Source organism: Anolis sagrei, chromosome 6 (genome assembly GCF_037176765.1).
Source record: "Anolis sagrei isolate rAnoSag1 chromosome 6, rAnoSag1.mat, whole genome shotgun sequence".
Lineage (NCBI taxonomy): Eukaryota > Metazoa > Chordata > Lepidosauria > Squamata > Dactyloidae > Anolis > Anolis sagrei.
Window position 1 is genome coordinate 132,576,855 of NC_090026.1, and position 18,135 is coordinate 132,594,989.

Below are 18,135 nucleotides of genomic sequence, written 5' to 3' on the forward strand. Positions count from 1 at the left end.
CTTTGCTAGGCTCTGGCTCCTTCCTTGCCTAACAGTGCGTTTACTCATCCGTCTGCAGCTCCGTGCAACCGGACAAGCCGGGGAAGCGAGTTCTGGAGACGCCTTTCTTTGGCTGCAGGGCTGTGTTTTGAGGCAACTCTGCAAGCGCCGTTGTGCGCAGCCCCAACATGCCGCCTCCTAACAGACTCAATATGAATCAAGGAGATGAATGGTGGCTAACCAAAGAAAACAGAACACAATGGCAAGCCTACAGAGCAACTAGCAAAGCAGAGAGAGGTAAAGGGGGAAAGCAGGTGGAAGGCTGCACAAAACGACACCGAGAGGCGGCTGACTTGGCTGCAACGGGGAAATCCAGGAAGCCCCTTTAATTTGGCACGTCCCTCTTTGTACAGATTTGGCCCCGGAAGAAACTCCTATCCAACCCAAAAGGTGCAATTTGGCCCTTTAAAAAATTAAGAAAGAAAAAAATAAGTGGTTCCCTTTGATGTTTTATAAGCAATTTAAAGCCTTTCTCGCTCCCCAAATTTAAGGTGCCTGGTATCAATGGCCTCAATCGTATTGATTAGTCCTTAAAGTAGACCATTAAAAAAATCAAAGTCAATACATACCCTGTTTCCCCGAAAATAAGACATCCCCTGAAAATAAGACCTAGTAGGGGTTTTGCAGAATTGCAAAATATAAGGCCTTCCCTGAAAGTAAGACCGAGCAAAGTCTGTTTGCTCCCCCTGTCGGGGGAGATCAGTTACAGTGTTCTCTCACTACTTTGTGGTTCGCTTTTTTGTGGACTGTAAGACATCCCTTAAAAATAAGACCTAGTAGCGGTTTTGCTGAATTGCAAAATATAAGGCCTTCCTTGAAAGTAAGACCGAGCAAAGTTTGCTCCCCCTGTCATGGGAGATCAATTACAGTATATAGTGTTCCCTCACTACTTTGTGGTTCGCTTTTTCTGGACTGTAAGACATCCCCTAAAAATAAGACCTAGTAGAGGTTTTGCTGAATTGTGAAATATAAGGCCTTCCCTGAAAGTAAGACCTAGCAAAGTCTTTTGTTTGCTCCCCATCGTGGGAGATCAGTTACAGTATACAGTGTTCCCTCACTACTTTGTGGTTCGCCTTTCGTGGACTGTAAGACATCCCTTAAAAATAAGACCTAGTCGAGGCTTTGCAGAATTGCGAAATATAAGGCCTTCCCTGAAAATAAGAACTAGCAAAGTCTTTGTTTGCTCCCCCTGTCATGGGAGATCAGTTACAATATACAGTGTTCCCTCACTACTTTGTGGTTTGCCTTTCGTGGACTGTAAGACATCCCTTAAATATAAGACCTAGTCGAGGTTTTGCAGAATTGCTAAATATAAGGTCTTCCCTGAAAATAAGAACTAGTAAAGTCTTTGTTTGCTCCCCCTGTCATGGGAGATCAGTTACAGTATACAGTGTTCCCTCACTACTTTGTGGTTCGCTTTTTGTGGACTGTAAGACATCTCTTAAAAATAAGACCTAGTAGAGCAGTGCTTCTCAAGCTCGGGTCCCCAGATGTTTTTGGCCTAAAACTCCCAGAAATCTCAGCCAGTTTACCAGCTGTTGGGATTTCTGGGAATTGTAGGCCAAAAACATCCGGGGACCCCAGGTTGAGAACCACTGTAGTAGAGGTTTTGCAGAATTGTGAAATATAAGGCCTTCTTTGAAAATAAGACCTAGCAAAGTCTCTGTTTGCTTCCCCTGTCGTGGGAGATCAGTTACAGTATACAGTGTTCCCTCACTACTTTGTGGTTCACTTTTCACGGACTCAGTTTTGCGGGTTTTTGCCTTCTGGCAACAATGGAGGGTGGAGGGGGCTTCTGTTAGGGATTCCTCAACTTCGGAAGAGGAGCAGGGAAATAGGAATTGGAGGGAGAAGAATCATCAGATGATGAGGGTTTGAAAGTATCCACATTTCTAGAGACAAAAAGAGATAGAGCACAGACGGCACTCCGCTAGAATAGCTTCTCAAAACACTGAGCTAATTGGGAGACTCCCTAGCACCTACTGAGTGGGGAATTCAGGGCTATAAATCAGAATCAGTCAGCTTTTGCTGGCAACAACGACCCTGATACTGATGTTTTCACTCCAATGGAATCTGCTTTGTGTCTGCTGCTAAGGACTTAGTGATCAGTGCCCGTTGTCTGATGGAAGACTGCCGTTTCTTTTGGGATTTTGTAAGAGAGTTTTAATTTGGGTCTGGATTAAGACTTCCTTGCTTTCTTTTGCACTTTCCAATTGCATTTGCTTATCCTTTGTGTTTGCTGAAGTAAAGCATTTATCTTTTACTCTCAACATTGTCTAAAGGCTGTTTTTGAAGGGCAACTCAGGACAGTAATTAAAAAAAAGAGAGGGGGGGATACAAAGCAGTATGTAAATCACGGCCTTATAGCCCCTTCCTTATAGCTAGCCAAAAAAATAAAAGGTGTGGAATGCCTTTAAATCTCTCGCTTCTGCCTCACCCTCGGAATGCAATATATATATATATAGAGAGAGAGAGAGAGAGAGAGAGAGAGAGAGAGAGTGCATCCCTACTTCGAGGATTTTCACTTTTCGTGGGTTGTCCTGGAACGTAACACCTGCGATAAGTGAGGGCACACTGTATAGTAAATGTTCAAATTTTTTTGGTTCAACAATAAATGTGAATTCTTTATGGAAAAATAAGACATCCCCTGAAAATAAGACCTAGCGCATCTTTGGGAGCAAAAATTAATATAAGACACTGTCTTATTTTCAGGGAAACAGGGTAGATTTACTAGTCAGGACTAAGAACAGGATTCAGCCCAACTCTTTTGCTATTTGTCCTCCACCAGACGGGTTTCCACCCCCCCCCCTTTTCCCCCTTTATTTTGGGTTCGCCCCAAAGGAGGAGGTGGGGGTCTTTGGGGAATCCCTCTGCCCACCATCAAGGAGTGCATTGGGCTTTTCCTGCAGATGCTTCTTGGTATATCACAGGAATCCTCCTTCCAACCGAAGCAAGAAATATATGGCAACAAGCAGCCATCAAGCATGGTCAGAACTGAAGCCAGGAGCCCCTTCCCCACATAGAGACATTTGCGGATTCAAATCCATAAGACGTGGGACACCGGAGAAGTCAGGAGAAGGCATCGCTTTCACCGAAGCATCTGCTGCAATGTTTTCAAAGCCCTCTTTCCACGTTGGCCGATCCAATGGTTCGCAGGAACACGTGATGTCTTTGGCACAATTCTGGCTCCGTCGCCCCTCCCTGCAAAGAAACCTGTCTCAAGACCAAGATCATCGGGGAACATGGAGCCAAAATGGGGAGGAAAGCAAAACCAGTCATTGTAACAAGGCTCGGGGGGAAAAATGGCGTTTGCAACTCCGGAAAGGAAAAAAAATACATCAACGATGGGAAATGTCAGCAGATACTGCTTTGGAAATGAACAAAAAATAAGGGTATTGAAATGCCATATTTCCTGGCTGAACAAAGAGACAAGAGGCAACACAATTCATGTATGGAAGCAAGAAACGCCTCCTCTTGCCAGTCTGAAATGGGGGGTGGAGGGTCGATCCATTCGCTTTGGAAGCAACCCCGGAGTTTGGGTTCTTTCGGGGTCCGGATCCCCGTAGTCCCTCCTGCTCCCAGCGAGCTCCCAGGATTCCCTTTCCCCGCAATATCACGCCAGGCCGGTCCGGCTGGCGCTCCCCCCTCGACCAAGGCCTCTCTTCCTTCTCCGCTCCCCCCGATCCCTGAAAGGCTTCCGTGGGGCTCAGCCCAGCGCCTCCTGCCCCAAGTGGCTCCTCCGGTGCGCGGCCAGGTTGCTCTTCTGGGAAAAGCTCTTCCCGCAGGTGAGGCACTGGAAGGGGGCGTCTCCCGCTCGGAGTCTCCGCCCCGGGCTCCTCGGGGTCTCCTTCGGGCCGAAGCACCGCTTGCCCTCCTCGCTGGGGAGCGCCTTCTTCGCCCGGTGGGCCCGCTGGTGGCTGACCAGGCTGCTCCGGTTGCCGAAGCCCTCCCCGCACTCGTGGCAGGTGAAGGCGGCCGCCCCGCCGTTCTGGTGGGACTTCTCCTGGTGCTTGACCCTCAGCGGCCTCTGCCCCACGGCTTCACCGCGCTCCCCGGACGGGCAGGGCCTCCCTCGGGAGGGTTTCTCCGGCACATCCGGGCTGCGTCCACCACAGGCCCCTTTCTGGTGCGCCAGGAGCTGCCGCTCCTCCCGGAAGCCCTTCCCGCAGGCCGGGCAGGAGAAGGGCCGCTCGACCCCCCCGCCGTGGACCCTCTGGTGGGTCAGGAGGTTCTGCTTGAGGCTGAAGCGCTTCCCGCAGATCCCGCAGGCGAAGGGCTTCTCCCCGGTGTGGATCCGCTGGTGGATGATGAGGTTGTGCTTGAGGCCGAAGCCGCGGCCGCACTCGGGGCACACGAAGGCCCGCTCCCCGGCGTGCTGCTGCTTCTGATGCCGCAGGAGGCTCAGCGGCTGCGGGAAGGTCTCCCCGCAGACCAGGCACTTGTGCTGCTCCTCCTCCTCCACCTGGCTGTGGATCACCAGCGCGTTCTCATCCCCAGAGCCCTCCTCCCATAACGGGAAGGGCCTCTCGCACGACGGAGGAGCCGGCGGGGTGGCGGCGGAGCCCTCCTCTCCCTCCATGGAGCAGGTGGCGGGTCCTGGAGAGGAAAGAGAAACAGTTTAGATGAAGGGCTAGAAGGCAGGATCATCAAGTTTGCAGACGACACCCAATTGGGAGGGATAGCCAATACTCCAGAGGACAGGAGCAGGACTCAAAACAATCTTGACAGATTAGAGAGATGATGGGCCAAAACTAACAAAATGAAGTTCAACAGTGACAAATGCAAGAGACTCCACTCTGGCAGAAAAAACAAAATGCAAAGAGACAGAATGGGGGACAATGATGCCTGTCTCGAGAGCAGTACGTGTGAAAAAGATCTTGGAGTCCTCATGGACAACAAGTTAAACATGAGCCAGGAATGTGATGTGGCGGCAAAAAAAGCCAATGGGATTTTGGCCTGCATCAAGAGGAGCCTAGTGCCTAGATCCAGTCATGCTCCCCATGCTCTATTCCGCCTTGGTTAGACCACACCTGGAATATTGTGTCCAATTCTGGGCACCACAATTCAAGAGAGATATTGACAAGCTGGAATGTGTCCAGAGGAGGGCGACTACAATGATCAAGGGTCTGGAGAATAAGCCCTATGAGGAGCGGCTTAAAAAGCTGGGCATGTTTAGCCTGAAGAAGAGAAGGATGAGAGGAGATATGATAGCCATGTATAAATATGTGAGAGGAAGCCACAGGGAGGAGGGAGCAAGCTTCCTTTCTGCTTCCCTGGAGACTAGGACGCAATGGAACAATGGCTTCAAACTACAAGAGAGGAGATTCCATCTGAACACGAGGAAGAACTTCCTAACTGTGAGAGCCGTTCAGCAGTGGAACTCTCTGCCCCGGAGTGTGGTGGAGGCTCCTTCTTTGGAAGCTTTTAAACAGAGGCTGGATGGCCATCTGTCAGGGGTGATTTGCATGCAATATTCCTGATTCTTGGCAGAATGGGGTTGGACTGGATGATGGCCCATGAGGTCTCTTCCAACTCTTTGATTCTATGATTCTATGAAAGGAAGATGGAGGGTAAGAGCTGCCCACAGATCAAGGGAATGCACCAGATTATGGAAAGTAGGAGTTGCTTTGAGTCTCCTTTGGTAGAGAAAAAGAAGGGGTAATAACAATAACAACAACAACAACAACAATCAGGAGGGCCTGATTCTGGCAGCCCAAGAACAAGCCATTAGAACAAATGCCATCAAAGCCAGAATTGAAAAGTCAGAAGCAGATCCCAAGTGTAGACTCTGCAAGGAAGCAGATGAAACGATGGATCACATCCTCAGCTGCTGCAAGAAGATTGCGCAGACAGACTACAAGCAGAGGCACAACACCCTTGCTCAGATGATTCACAGCCTCAGAACTCTGTGTTTTATGAGTTCCTTATAAACGTCCTGCTCCTATTTTATCTCATTATAGTTTTTTAAATGTTTTTATCCTGAATATGTAACCCGTCCATTGTTATCACTACCGTGACTGTGTTTATTGGAATGTTTATTTTATGATTTTTTTTCTTTTTAATGTCATTTTGATAATGTTGTGGTTGTCTGTTGTATATGCTTTGATTTTATTGCTGTAATATGTTGTCCGGGCTTGGCTGCATGTAAGCCGCACCAAGTCCCCATCGGGGAGATGGTGGCGGGGTAGAAATAAAGATTATTATTATTATTATTATTATTATTATTATTATTGTGCCACAAATACCATCTGCCTGCAACAAATAAATACATCAAAATACTCTGGGACTTCCGAATTCAGACTGACAGAATTTTGGAGCACAAGATTCCTGACCTCACGATTGTGGTAAAAAACAAAGTATGGATTGCTGATGTTGCAATCTCAGGTGACAGCAGGATTGATGAGTAGCAACTAGAAAAGCTGATACGATACAAGGATTGATTTAAAGATCGAACTGCAGAGACTGTGGCACAAGCCAGTGGTTGACTGGCACTGGATGCAGTGGCTTGCATTTAAAAACAATCAGCGCTGACTTAATTACCATCATCCAGCTGCAAATGGCCACCTTACTGGGATCTGCATGGATTATTCGCCAATACATCACACAATCCTAGACACTTGGGAAGTGTCCAATATCTGATCAAATACAAAAGCCAGCAGAGTGATTTTGTTTGCTGTGTACAACTCTTGTTGTGAATCTAATAATAATAATAATAATAATAATAATAATAATAATAATAATAATAATGTTGTTGTTGTTGTTATTGTTATTATTATCGAACTGCAATATTCCTGGGTTGTTGTAGGATTTTTCGGGCTATATGGCCATGGTCTAGAGGCATTCTCTCCTGACGTTTCGCCTGCATCTATGGCAAGCATCCTCAGAGGTAGTGAGATCTGTTGGAACTAGGAAAAAGGGTTTATATCTGTAGAATGACCAGGGTGGGACAAAGGACTCTTGTCTGCTGGAGCTAGGTGTGAATGTTTCAACTGACCACCTTGATTAGCATATAATGGTCTGACAGTGCCTGGAGCAAACTTTTGTTGAGAGGTGATTAGATGTCCTTGTTTGTTTCCTCACAGACCTCACTACCTCTGAGGATGCTTGCCATACATGCAGGCGAAACGTCAGGAGAGAATGCCTCTAGACCATGGCCATATAGCCCGAAAAAACCTACAACAACCCAGTGATTCCAGCCATGAAAGCCTTCGACAATACAATATTCCTGCTTCTTGGCAGAATGGGGTTGGACTGGATGGCCCATGAGGTCTCTTCCAACTCTTTGATTCTATGATTCTATGCAAAGACTGTGGCACAAGCTAGTCAAGGTGGTCCCAGTGGTGATTGGCACACTGAGTGCAGAGCCTCATGACCTTGGCCTGCACTTAAATACAATCTGCACTGACAAGATTACCATCTGCCAGCTGCAAAAGGCCACCTTACTGGGATCTGCACGCATTATTTGCCGATACATCACACAGTCCTAGACACTTGGGAAGGGTCCAATGTGTGATCCAATACAACAGCCAGCAGAGTGTCTGCTGTGGACTCATCTTGTGGTGTTCCAAATAATAATAATAGTTTGAAAATTGTATTCAAGGCACCATACATGTACATTACACATTACATTCTATCTGTATCTTATTTTAATCTTTTTAGCACAGGCCTGGGCCAACTTTGGCCCTTCTTCCAGGAGTTTGGGACTTCAACTCCCACAATTCCTAACAGCCAGCCTCTGCTGGCATGTATTTGAATATGGGTATTTTTTAGAAATGTGCATTGTCTTGTATGCATTTATGATGATGTGTTTTAACTGTGTTGCACCCCTCCTTGAGCTGTGAGGAGAGGCAAGGAACAAATAAAATTATTATTATTGTTTGTATCTATACAAATAAAAATGTAATGCTTGTTTGTGGGATTAACAGAACTCAAAAACCACTGGACGAACTGACACCAAATTTGGACACAAGACACCTAACAACCCAATGCATGTCCTTCACTCAAAAAAAAAATGTCATTTGGGAGTTGTAAGTTGCTGGGATTTATAGTTCACCTACAATCAAAGAGCATTCAGAACCCCACCAACGATGGAACTGAATCAAACATGGCACACAGGACTCCCATGATCAACCAAAAATACTGGAAGTGTTTAGTGGGCAGTGTCCTTTGGTTTTGGAGTTGTAGTTCACCTACATCTAGAGATCACTTTGGACACAAACAATGATGGATCTGGACCAAACTCTACACGAATACTCAATATGCCCAAATGTGAACACTGGTGGAGTTTGGGGGAAAATAGAATCTTGACATTTGGGAGTTGTAGTTTACCTACAATTATAGAGCATTCTGAATCCCACCCATGATAGAATTGGGCCAAACCTCTCACACAGAACCCCCAGGTGGTCCACAGCAACGTTTGGCAGGGGACGGCTAGTTAATAATAATAATAATAATAATAATAATAATAATAAATTTAATAATAATATAGCTAAAGGACCCTACTTCCAATTCAAGAAGAAAATGTTTGCCTGGCAACTCGTGCTGGTCTTTTGATCCAACAGTGGAAAATAGTTCTTGGGTCATCAAAGTGGCCCAAAGACTTCAAAAATGCCGGTCCAAAGTCACCCAAAGTCTTCTTTTGTTTTGAAAGAAATGGCTGTTGTTTTGTAGTGTGAAAGGACCCAATCCTAGAGGTTTCGTTCCCTCTTTTTGCAGCGGAAAGGCATATGAAGGTGCCTGGGTCACCTGACACATGCTAGAAATACTGGAGTTCTGGGCCGACAAGGAAGAGAAATGCAAATGCAAACTCTATGAAGAGTGTTTGCATCCTCTGATAAACAGATGAGCGCATGCATGGCGTCAAAAGTCCTTTGCGCAATCCAACTGTTTTGACTTGTCAACTGCTTTGAGTCCTGGCTTTGTGGAGAAAGGTTGGGTACAAACCAGTAAATAAATCAATACACTGATTGTATAATGCAGTCCAAACTGCATTAGTTGGCAGTGTAGACCCATCCTTGGAAGGAGGCCATAGCATATGCCTCCTGAGCATTAAGTCATGCCCACAGAAACTCGCTCCAAAGCATCCATCAGCAGTGACCTCCTTGAATGTGTTGATACCAGGCCTGGGCTAATAGTATTACAACATAATGGTGTATAATAATATACGATATTATTAATATATTATTAATAATATATTATTAATAATATATTCTTATAATATAATAATACTAGCTGTCCCCTGCCACGCGTTGCCGTGGCCCAGTCTGGTGATATGGAAAATAATGAGGTGTTTATTTCTAATATTTCTAATATATGTCATGTCTTTCTGCTTGTGGGTAAACAGTATTTCTTGCTGTTTCTTTCTCAGTGTTGATGTGGAGAGTGTCTGGTTTGCCCACTCTGGAACATGGCAACATAGAATGGTCCTTCTTTAGGGGTCCCTTTCACATCTATGATACTATGTCTATGTGTGTGTGAATCATATCTATCTATCTATCTATCTATCTATCTATCTATCTATGGCTGGATGGCTCTTTGTCAGGAGGACTTTGATTACATTTTCTTGCCCTGGTGAAGGGGGTTGGACTGAATGGCTTAAGTATTTTCTGATGGTCATGGGAGTTCTGTGTGGGAATTTTCCCCAATTCTGTCATTGGTAGGGTTCAGAATGCTCTGATTATAGGTAAACTATAAATCCCAGCAACTACAACTCCCAAATGTGAAGGTCTATTTCCCCCAAACGCCATCTGTGCTCATATTTCGACATATTGAGTATTTGTGCCAAGTTTGGTCCAGATCCATCATTGTTTGAGTCCACAGTGCTCTCTGGATGTAGGTGAACTACAACTCCCAAACTCAAGGTCAATGTCCACCAAGCACTGCTAGTATTTTCTGTTGGTCATGGGAGTCCTGTGTGCCAAGTTTGGTTCAATTCCATCATTGGTGGAATTCAGAATGCTCTTCGATTATAGGTGAACTATAAATCCCAGCAACTACAACTCCCAAATGACAAAATCATAATTTTTTTGAGTGATGGTCACTCCTTGTGTAGTGAGATGTTTTGTTGACAAATTTGGTGTGATTTCGTTCATTGGTTCTTTTGTTTTTAAGGAACTCATTATGCACAGAGTATTTTTATATAGATAGATAGATTATATTATTACAATAATATAATATATTATTATAGTATAATAATATAATATTACAATTATACATAACAATTAATTTTAAAATATAAATACAAATTGAAACGATTAAAACATATTGTATTGCTTTACTAATAATATGTTGCATATACATATATTTATATTATATGTTATACAATCTAATACTACTAATATGATATTTATTTTATATTACATGTAATACTACTAATAATATTACAATGTAATGGTGTATAATAATATAATACAATATATATTGTATTATTATTATATTACAATATAATTATACATAGCATAATTAATTAATGGTGCATAATATAATATAAATCATATATTAATAATGTATTATTATACTATAGTATAATAATTTTATATTATAGTATAATAATATAATATAATACAATATAATAATATTACACTATAATTATACATAACATAATTAAGTAATGGTGTACAATATAATATAATATAATAATATATTATTATTATACTATAGCATAATAATTTTATATTATAGCATAATAATATAATATAATATAATATTACAATATTGCAATATAATTATGCATAACATAATTAATTAATTAATGGTGTATAATATAAATAATATATTAATAATAAATTATTATACTATAGTACAATAATTTTATATTATAGTGTAATAATATAATACAATATAATAATATTGCAATATAATGATACATAACATAATTAATTAATTAATGGTATATAATATAATATAAATAATACATTAATAATAATATATTATACTATAGTATAATTTTATATTATAGTATAATAATATAATACAATATAATAATATTGCAATATGATACATAACATAACATAATTAATTAATAGTGCATAATATAATATTAATAATATATTATTATACTATAGCATAATAATTTTATATTATAGTATAATAATATAACACAAAATAATATTGCAATATAATTATACATAACATAATTAATGGTGCATAATATAATATAAATATAATGGAAGACCATCTTACTCGTCCAACGAGGGATCGCCTAAGTAATATAAATATATTAATAATAATATAATACAATATAATAATATTGCAATATAATTATACATAATGCATTAATAATATATTATTATACTCTAGTATAATAATTTTATATTATGGTATAATAATATAATACAATATAATATTGCAATATAATTATACATAACATAATTAATTAATGGTGTATAATATAATATAATATAAATAATAATATATTATTATACTCTAGTATAATAATTTTATATTATAGTATAATATAATACAATATAATATTGCAATATAATTATACATAACATAATTAATTAATTAATGGTGTATAACATAATATAATATTAACAATATATTAATAATATATTATTATACTATAGTACAATAATTTTATATTATAGTATAATAATATAATACTATATAATATTACAATATAATTATACATAACATAATTAATTAATTAATGGTGTATAATATAATATAATATAAATAATATATTATTATACTATAGTATAATAATTTTATATTATAGTACAATAATACACAATATAATAATATTGCAATATAATTATACGCAACATAATTAATTAATGGTGTATAATATAATGTTAATAATATATTAATAATATATTATTATAGTATAATAATTTTATATTATAGTATAATAATATAATACAATATAATAATATTGCAATATAATTATACATAACATAACATAATTAATTAATAGTGCATAATATAATATTAATAATATATTATTATACTATAGCATAATAATTTTATATTATAGTATAATAATATAACACAAAATAATATTACAATATAATTATACATAACATAATTAATGGTGCATAATATAATATAAATAATATATTAATAATAATATAATACAATATAATAATATTGCAATATAATTATACATAATGCATTAATAATATATTATTATACTCTAGTATAATAATTTTATATTATGGTATAATAATATAATACAATATAATATTGCAATATAATTATACATAACATAATTAATTAATGGTGTATAATATAATATAAATAATAATATATTATTATACTCTAGTATAATAATTTTATATTATAGTATAATAATATAATACAATATAATATTGCAATATAATTATACATAACATAATTAATTAATTAATGGTGTATAACATAATATAATATAAATAATATATTAATGATATATTATTATACTCTAGTATAATAATTTTATATTATAGAATAATAATATAATACAATATAATAATATTGCAATATAATTATACATAACATAATTAATTAAAAAAAAACTATAGACATATAAATGCAAATTGAAGCCATTAAAGCATATTGTAGTGTGGCTCCATACCTTGCACTCAGAGCTGCATGGCTTGGCTCTACTTCCGCAGGAGCCCGGGCAAAGGGGCGGGGCTTGGGTGACGTCACCGCCCTCCTCTCTTGCCTTACCTGAATGGCAGCAAAGCCCGAGAGGGGTCGCTAGACTACAGTCCCCGGCATGCCACGCGGCACGGAGCCCGGCCGAGGAGGCTCAAGGGCGGCGCCGCGAGGGTTGCCGGGAGTTGTAGTCCTGCCGCGTGTTTTGCTTTTTTGTGTGTCCCCCTTTTTATTTTGCAGCCTTCCCGGTGGAAAATTCCTCCAAATTGAAGGAAATGCAGATTGCCTTTTTTTGCAAGGAGAGGGAGGCAAGGCAGGAGTCGCCAGGGCTGCGTGCACGCTTCCGCGTCACGCGTCCACACGTGCAAAGCCCCAAATGGGGCCTGCAAAGCGAAATAAGGGCGGGGGGGGGGGTTAATGCAAGGGGAGGGACAAGGGGGGGCACACACTCAACACAAACCTTTGCAAACGACCCCGCCAAGGTCAGATAAAGGGGGCAGGTCTTGTGTTGCCCGGGGACCCCCTCCACGCGTGTTCTTCCCACTCACTCACCTCCAAGAGCAGCTGCAGCAGTTGCAGAAGCAGCAGCACTCTCGTCCTCCTGCTTCTTCTCCTCCTGCTGCTCCTTGTTCTTTGCTCCTGCTGCTCTTCCTCTTCCTTCCTTCCTCCCTTGCTTCCTTCCTTGCTTCCTTCCCGGCTCGTCCTTCCTCGCGAGGTTTGTTGCAATGCTGCACCGCGCAGCCCGCCAGCCCTGCCAGGAAGGCCCACTTCCTGCTGCAGAACAAGAACAAGCACAAGCACAACACCAGGAGGAGGAGGAGGAAGAAGAGGAAGGCTCGCCCCTCTTGGGCTCTCCTTCTCCTGCTTCCTCTCTGCCTCTTCCTGCTCTTCTTTCTGCTCCTGCACCTTCTTTCTTCTCTGCTTCATGCCATTCTTCTCCCCTCCTTCTTCTGTTCCTTCTGCTGCCTCTTTCTGCTCCTTCCTCTCCTTTTTCTTCCTCTCCTTCTTCTACTCCTTCTTTTTTTTTCCTCTCCCGCTCCTCTACTAATTCTCTCTCCTTTTTCTTCTTTACTTTTTCTTCCTCTCCCTCTCTTCCCTCCTTCTTGTTCTTCTTCCCCTCCCTCTGCTCCTTTTTGTTCCTTCTCCCGCTCCTCTTCTTCTCTTCTCCTTTTTCTTCTCCTTCCTCCTGCACTTTCATTTTCTTCTTCACTCATTCCGTTCTTCTGCTCCTTTTTGCTTCTCCTGCTTCTTCTCTTCTTCTGCTTCTTCTTGTCTTTCTGCTCCTTCTTCCCCTTTTTCTTCCTCTCATTCTTCTGCTCCGCCTTTTTGTTCTTCTCCCATCTGGGCCTTCTTTTTGCTTCTCCTGATTCTTCTCTTCTTCTGATTCTTCTTTTCATTCTGCTCCTTCTGCTTCTTGTTCTTCTCCCACTCCTTGTGCTCCTTCTTCTCTTCTTCTGCTCCTTCTTCCCCTCTTCTTTCTTCCTCTCCTTCTTCTGCTCCACCTCCTTGTTCTTCATCCACAGGATCCGACAACTCGAGGACCGTATTAACACCCTTAAGGACATTCAGGAACTTGAGCTGTTCTTAGACACCACACACCACACTGTCCTAGACACGCAGCCCATATCACACCAACATTACAGGGAGGCTCAACAGAACAGCACCTCAGTTGTGGACAACCCTCAGGCTTGGAGAAATGTCACCCTTAGAAGGACACATAGGACCCGGAAGCCTCCTCAGAATACTTCCGCTCAGCTGCAGTTACACAATAGATTCCAAATTCTCACACAACTATCACCTGACCAAGAAACACAACATATTGGGGAAGACCAGAATGGCTTAGATACTGATCAGTGGCTCATCCTTGATCAGTGTGCAGGGGATAGCCCTGACTGGGACAACACTTCACAACATTCACACTTGAGCAATCGTGCAGGTGTACCATCCCCAACCGTAGACCAGGTGCAACAGGAACACATACAGGAGAACCATAGGCTCTTGGACGAATCTCAATGGATTGTCCTTGACGAATGCACCGGGGATGTCGAGGAGGAGGACAACACTTTTCACCTACACAATTCACACCAACAGGATCACTTTTCTGGAGACCTACACACTACAATGCACAAAAGGGGCCCTGTCATTCCCAAAAGTAAACAGGTCTTGGTAGTAGGTGACTCCCTCCTTAGAGGAACGGAAGCTGTCATTTCCAGACCAGATGGGATGGCTCGAGAAATATGCTGCCTACCGGGGGCAAAAATACACCATATCACTCAGAGGCTCACCAGGCTCCTCAAGCCCTATCACCGTCCTCCCCTCATGTTGATTCATGTAGGAACCAATGATACTGCAAGGCATACGTTTCAAAAGATCACAAATGATTTTCGAGCTCTAGGAGCAATGCTAAAAGAATGTAATGTACAGGTGGTCTTTTCATCCCTCCTCCCTGTTGTAAGACACGGACCCACAAGAGCCAGAAAAATAGTACAAGTCAATGACTGGCTTAGAAAATGGTGTCAGGAGGAACGCTTTGGCTTCCTCGACCATGGCCTGCTTTTCCAGGAGGATGGCCTACTGGCAAGGGATGGGGTGCATCTCACACAAGTAGGAAAACACCTTTTTGCTCACAGACTCGCAAACCTCATTAGACGCACTTTAAACTAGGTCCACCGGGGGAGGGGGACAACAGCCTTGCGAACACTACTTTACCCACAATATCTGGGAATCGCCAGAAGGCTAAACGGAGGGCTGCACAAACACAACAAGGACCAAGTACCCAAAGCACAATAATCCCAATTAAACAGCTCAGGGGAAGATCTCAGGGGCTCACATGTCTTTACACTAATGCACAGAGCATGGGAAACAAACAAGACGAACTCCAACTTTTAGCACAACACCACAAATATGATATCATAGGGATCACTGAAACCTGGTGGGATGACTCCTATCGCTGGAATGTAGATATCGAGGGGTATAACCTCTTTCACAGAAACCGAACAAAGGGGAGAGGAGGCGGAGTAGCCTTATATGTCAAAAACTCTTATGCTACAGAAGAGATTCAAGACAGCAATCTGGGAAACCAGCTTGAAATCATCTGGATAAGAATCAAGGGAACTGGGACTCAAAAAGATGTCGTTGTAGGCGTCTACTACAGACCCCCAAGCCAGGAGGAAGAACTTGATGAAGTCTTCTGCCAACAGTTGACCAAACAGGCACAGAGAAGAGATGTAGTAGTCATGGGCGATTTCAACTATCCCGATATTTGCTGGAAAACAAACTCGGCCAAGAGTACAAGGTCCAACAAATTCCTCGCTTGCCTTGCAGACAATTTCATGGTCCAGAAGGTAGAAGAAGCAACAAGGGGATTGACTACTCTTGATCTCATCTTAACAAATGCGGAGGACCTGATCGATGCGGTCGAAGTGGTAGGATCCTTAGGGGCAAGTGACCATGTGCTCCTGCAATTTGAGGTACAAAGGAAGGCCGAAACTAAGACAAGTCAAACCCGCATTTTGGACTTTAGGAGAGCTGATTTCCAAAAAATGAAGGAAACGCTGAGCAGCATTCCGTGGACACAGATACTAAAAGACAAGGGAGTTGCGGATGGATGGGAATTTCTCAAGAGTGAAATACTCAAGGCGCAATTGCAAACTGTGCCAACAAAGAGAAAAAATAGGACAAGTGCAAAGAAGCCAGAATGGATGTCCAAAGAACTTCTAACTGTGCTAAGACACAAAAGAGACATGCACAAGAAGTGGAAAAAGGGAGAAATCACCAAAGAAGAATTCAAACAAATAGCCAACACCTGTAGGGAAAAGGTCCGCAAGGCTAAAGCAAAAAATGAGCTCAGACTTGCCAGGGACATTAAAAACAATAAAAAGGGCTTCTATTCTTATGTCAGTAGAAAAAGGAAAAACAAGGAGGCGATAGGACCTCTTCGAGGAGAAGATGGGGCAATGCTGACAGGGGATAGGGAAAAGGCAGAACTACTTAATGCCTTCTTTGCCTCGGTCTTCTCACAAAAAGAGAGTCTTCAACCTCAGCAAGATGGAGTGGATGAGGGTTTGGAGGACATCCAACCCCAAATTGGGAAAGAAGTCGTTCAGGAATACCTGGCCGCTCTTAATGAGTTCAAGTCCCCAGGGCCAGATCAACTACACCCCAGAGTATTGAAGGAACTAGCGGAAGTCATTTCGGAACCATTGGCAACCATCTTTGAGAGTTCTTGGAGAACGGGAGAAGTTCCAGCAGATTGGAGGAGGGCCAATGTGGTCCCAATCTTCAAGAAGGGGAAAAAGGATGACCCAAACAACTACCGTCCGGTCAGCCTCACGTCGATACCGGGCAAGATTCTGGAAAAGATTGTTAAGGAAGTGGTCTGCAAACACTTAGAAACAAATGCAGTCATCGCTAATAGTCAACATGGATTTATCAAAAACAAGTCATGTCAGACTAATCTGATCTCTTTCTTTGATAGAGCTACAAGCTGGGTAGATGCAGGGAATGCCGTGGATGGAGCGTACCTGGATTTCAGTAAGGCCTTCGACAAGGTCCCCCATGACCTTCTGGCAAGGAAACTAGTCCAATGTGGGCTAGGCAAAACTACGGTGAGGTGGATCTGGAATTGGTTAAGTGGACGAACACAGAGAGTGCTCACTAATGCTTCCTCTTCATCTTGGAAAGAAGTGACAAGTGGAGTGCCGCAGGGTTCCGTCCTGGGCCCGGTCCTGTTCAACATCTTTATTAATGACTGAGATGAAGGGCTAGAAGGCATGATCATCAAGTTTGCAGACGACACCAAATTGGGAGGGATAGCCAATAGTCCAGAGGACAGGAGCAGAATTCAAAACGATCTTGACAGATTAGAGAGATGGGCCAAAACTAACAAAATGAAGTTCAACAGCGACAAATGCAAGATACTCCACTTTGGCAGAAAAAACGAAATGCAAAGATACAGAATGGGGGACGCCTGGCTCGAGAGCAGTACGTGTGAAAAAGATCTTGGAGTCCTCGTGGACAACAAGTTAAACATGAGCCAACAATGTGACGTGGCGGCAAAAAAAGCCAATGGGATTTTGGCCTGCATCAAGAGGAGCATAGTGTCTAGATCTAAGGAAGTAATGCTACCCCTCTATTCTGCTTTGGTTAGACCACATCTGGAATATTGTGTCCAATTCTGGGCACCACAATTCAAGAGAGATATTGACAAGCTGGAAAGTGTCCAGAGGAGGGCGACTAAAATGATCAAGGGTCTGGAGAACAAGCCCTATGAGGAGCGGCTTAGGGAACTGGGCATGTTTAGCCTGAAGAAGAGAAGGCTGAGAGGAGATATGATAGCCATGTATAAATATGTGAGAGGAAGCCACAGGGAGGAGGGAGCTAGCTTGTTTTCTGCTTCCTTGGAGACTAGGACACGGAACAATGGCTTCAAACTACAAGAAAGGAGATTCCATCTGAACATGAGGAAGAACTTCCTGACTGTGAGAGCCGTTCAGCAGTGGAACTCTCTGCCCC

General features: G+C 42.1%; 1 protein-coding gene across 1 annotated transcript; it reads right to left on the reverse strand.

The window, feature by feature from the left end:
• Window positions 1-332: 332 nt before the first annotated feature.
• On the reverse strand, window positions 333-13,405 carry LOC132779724 (zinc finger protein 614). The gene is made up of 2 exons (XM_060783394.2): window positions 13,174-13,405; window positions 333-4,635 (listed from the first exon to the last, which is right to left on the reverse strand). Exon 2 carries the CDS (start codon window positions 4,616-4,618, stop codon window positions 3,746-3,748), a length of 873 nt encoding a protein of 290 aa, XP_060639377.2. The 5' UTR covers window positions 4,619-4,635; window positions 13,174-13,405; the 3' UTR covers window positions 333-3,745.
• Between the last annotated feature and the right edge of the window lie 4,730 nt (window positions 13,406-18,135).